Below are 2,616 nucleotides of genomic sequence, written 5' to 3'. Positions count from 1 at the left end.
AAACACTTTGAAGAGGAGCGGGTGAGTGGCTCAGAACAAAATAAGGTTGTCTGAAGCAAATGATGAAAAATTACTCCAGATATTTAAGCAGACTTTTATCACAAAGAAACACTTGCAAAATCGGTCACTAAAGTTTTCTTGCGTCGAAGAAACGGTGGCCTTACTGGAAAAGATTACCTGCCTGTGGCCAGCCTGTGGCCGTTGAGAATGTGGCCAGCTCTTGTCTCGAGTTAAATAAGACTATAGAAATACTATCGTGTTTTTCCTCCACGGTCGATGTTTGTTGCGAATTCCTCCGATTTCAGCCTATCCCATTAGTTGTCGATTCCTTTTAATAAAAGCAACAGACAGGACCCGATGGCCACCGCAAATACACTCTGGCTTGTAAGTAGACAGAAATGTTTAATACGACAAATGCTCGCTTTAAAACAGGCCTTGAAAAAGGGTCTTCAAAGAGTTTTAATATATCTTTTCGAACCGTCGTGTCTATACTGAGTGAACGAGCTCGGGACTGAACCAGCGTGAGTGTTCTTATCGGCCGCTGTTTGTCGTTTTGTGACCATTGAGTTGTGAACAATTTAGTTTAATTTCAAAGGAAATAAGATCTGCAAAGTGCACAATTAAGCGATCAATGAGTAACGTATAATTCATGGCTGTATCTTGCGAAATAAAAATCCTACAAGTGAAACAACTTTCATTGTGTCATGCAAGGAAATCGAAAAGAGTTTGATTCCCCAGACATGTCTCACCATGAAAACGCTTTGGCGATTTTGTACATGGCAAGCATGGATTTTATCCATCCTAATTATTTTACTTTCCTGTTAAAATTACGGGAGCTCAAAATTACAGAGAAGTTGAGTTGCATTACTTTGAAATAAAAAATTACAACTACTATTGTGTTCTAAAAATGGTACTCTGATACAAATCTGCAAAGTATGTATTACATTGGCTGTCTTGTTGGCTCTTGGCAATAGCTACTACAAGTCATTACCTCAAGTTATTTTAAGGTCAATTTATTCTGACCTAAAAATTTACCACCATCATTAAGGGCGCGTTATTTTGGTACGATTCCGGAATACGAATACAAGGAATAGACGGTATTCGTGTTCTTTTGGGACCCACTCCGTTTTCGGAATGAACGGTATACTATTCCGTTCATTCTGCTCCCGATAGCAAAACCCACGAACCTTCTCTTCAATTACGTCAACACAACGGCAAGACGAAGATCATATGGGAACGGATATGCACTACGAAAAGCACTCACAAGCACAAACAAATAATTGTCATCTTCCCATTTAAGACGAAGAAGCAAACAGAAAAAACGAGGAAACTGCCAAAAAAAAACTAGTACTTATGGCCATATTTCAACATTGCGTGTGCTAAACTTTCGGGAAAATTATTACAGTCGCCATGCCAACGCAACTGGCACATGCGAAGATACAATAGTTCCAGGTCACTTCGCCAAAAATATTCTGTTTCATAATTTGCGTTCTTTTTTTGCGAATTAATATTCCGTTTATTCTGTTATTCCTAATCCGGAATGATAATAGCCAATATACTCCAAAAAGAATGCACCCAAAATAACTTACATCAACTTTTTCGTGTTGATTTTTAAATGCTAATCATTATCTGTGACTGTATTGCACCCTGGATAGTTTTATTCTGCATGTACACCTGTGTACTCTATAAAGACGTACAAACTGTAAATCTCTTTTTCTTTTTAATTTTCTACATTTAAATTTCATATCTTAACCCTTTCACTGCTGAGGGCTTCCCCATTGACGAGTAAAATCGTCTGGCGTTACACAGAGTAAAATATGTGTGTCAATTTGCATTTCTGGCGGTGAAAGGGTTAATGGCTACTTTTTACCTTACTTTATTTTAGGCCATCCCCTTTTCTTTTCGTTTAGGGTCGAATGCTTTTCCTGACATTGGGTCGGTTGGTCTTTTTCTTTTCTTTTTTTTTTTTTTTGTTTTGTTCTGTTTGAAAATGCCAAAAATTTGGGTCAGTCCTACGACGCTAAACGGAGATAAAAAAGAGGATGACCTTAAAATGCTGTAATGACATCCCTTGCTGTTCTATCGTTAAACCCGACTGGACTAGCCTGATAGCGGCCATTTTTTTTTTTGTTCTCCTTTGTCACTTAACAACTAAATTGATTTGAACGTGGATTGGATTGAAAGTTACAACTGATTTCTTGACACCTCCATTTGTTCCGGGGACAAGGCTACATTATACACCTTCAACTGTGAAATCTTGCCTCTGAAGAATTTCCCATCGCCAAGCCTCACTCCAAGCCTGGCGTTGTCCTGTGTTCCCAGTTCAAATCCGGTACCGATGTTTTCGCTTGCAATCTGGTGTCCGTCAGCAAACAATTTGGTGTCACCGGATAAGTGGTTGTACGATGCACCGACAAACGTCCAAGTATCTCTTGGAGTAGGGGTAGAGCTTATCATGCCCTTCGTTGCTTTGTAATCGCTCTTTCTAAAGCGGGCAAATATTCTCTCATGTATTACATAAAGCAAAACACCATATTTTTTGGCGCTTGCCGCATAGTTAAATACAGGTCCGTCTTTTTTATAGTTTAACCAACACAACACCGTCATCGAGAAGTT

General features: G+C 39.0%; 1 protein-coding gene across 1 annotated transcript in view; it reads right to left on the bottom strand.

Annotated features, from left to right (window-relative positions):
- Nucleotides 1-1,946: 1,946 nt before the first annotated feature.
- LOC138006207 (uncharacterized) overlaps nucleotides 1,947-2,616 on the bottom strand; it is a 10,412-nt gene continuing 9,742 nt past the window's right edge. The window contains exon 3 of the mRNA XM_068852385.1: nucleotides 1,947-2,616. This exon is cut by the window's right edge and continues 203 nt beyond it. Coding sequence (XP_068708486.1) covers nucleotides 2,185-2,616 — 432 coding nt within the window. The 3' untranslated portion in view covers nucleotides 1,947-2,184.

Source organism: Montipora foliosa, chromosome 6, assembly GCF_036669935.1.
Source record: "Montipora foliosa isolate CH-2021 chromosome 6, ASM3666993v2, whole genome shotgun sequence".
NCBI lineage: Eukaryota > Metazoa > Cnidaria > Anthozoa > Scleractinia > Acroporidae > Montipora > Montipora foliosa.
This window is presented reverse-complemented; position numbering and strand designations above follow the sequence as displayed.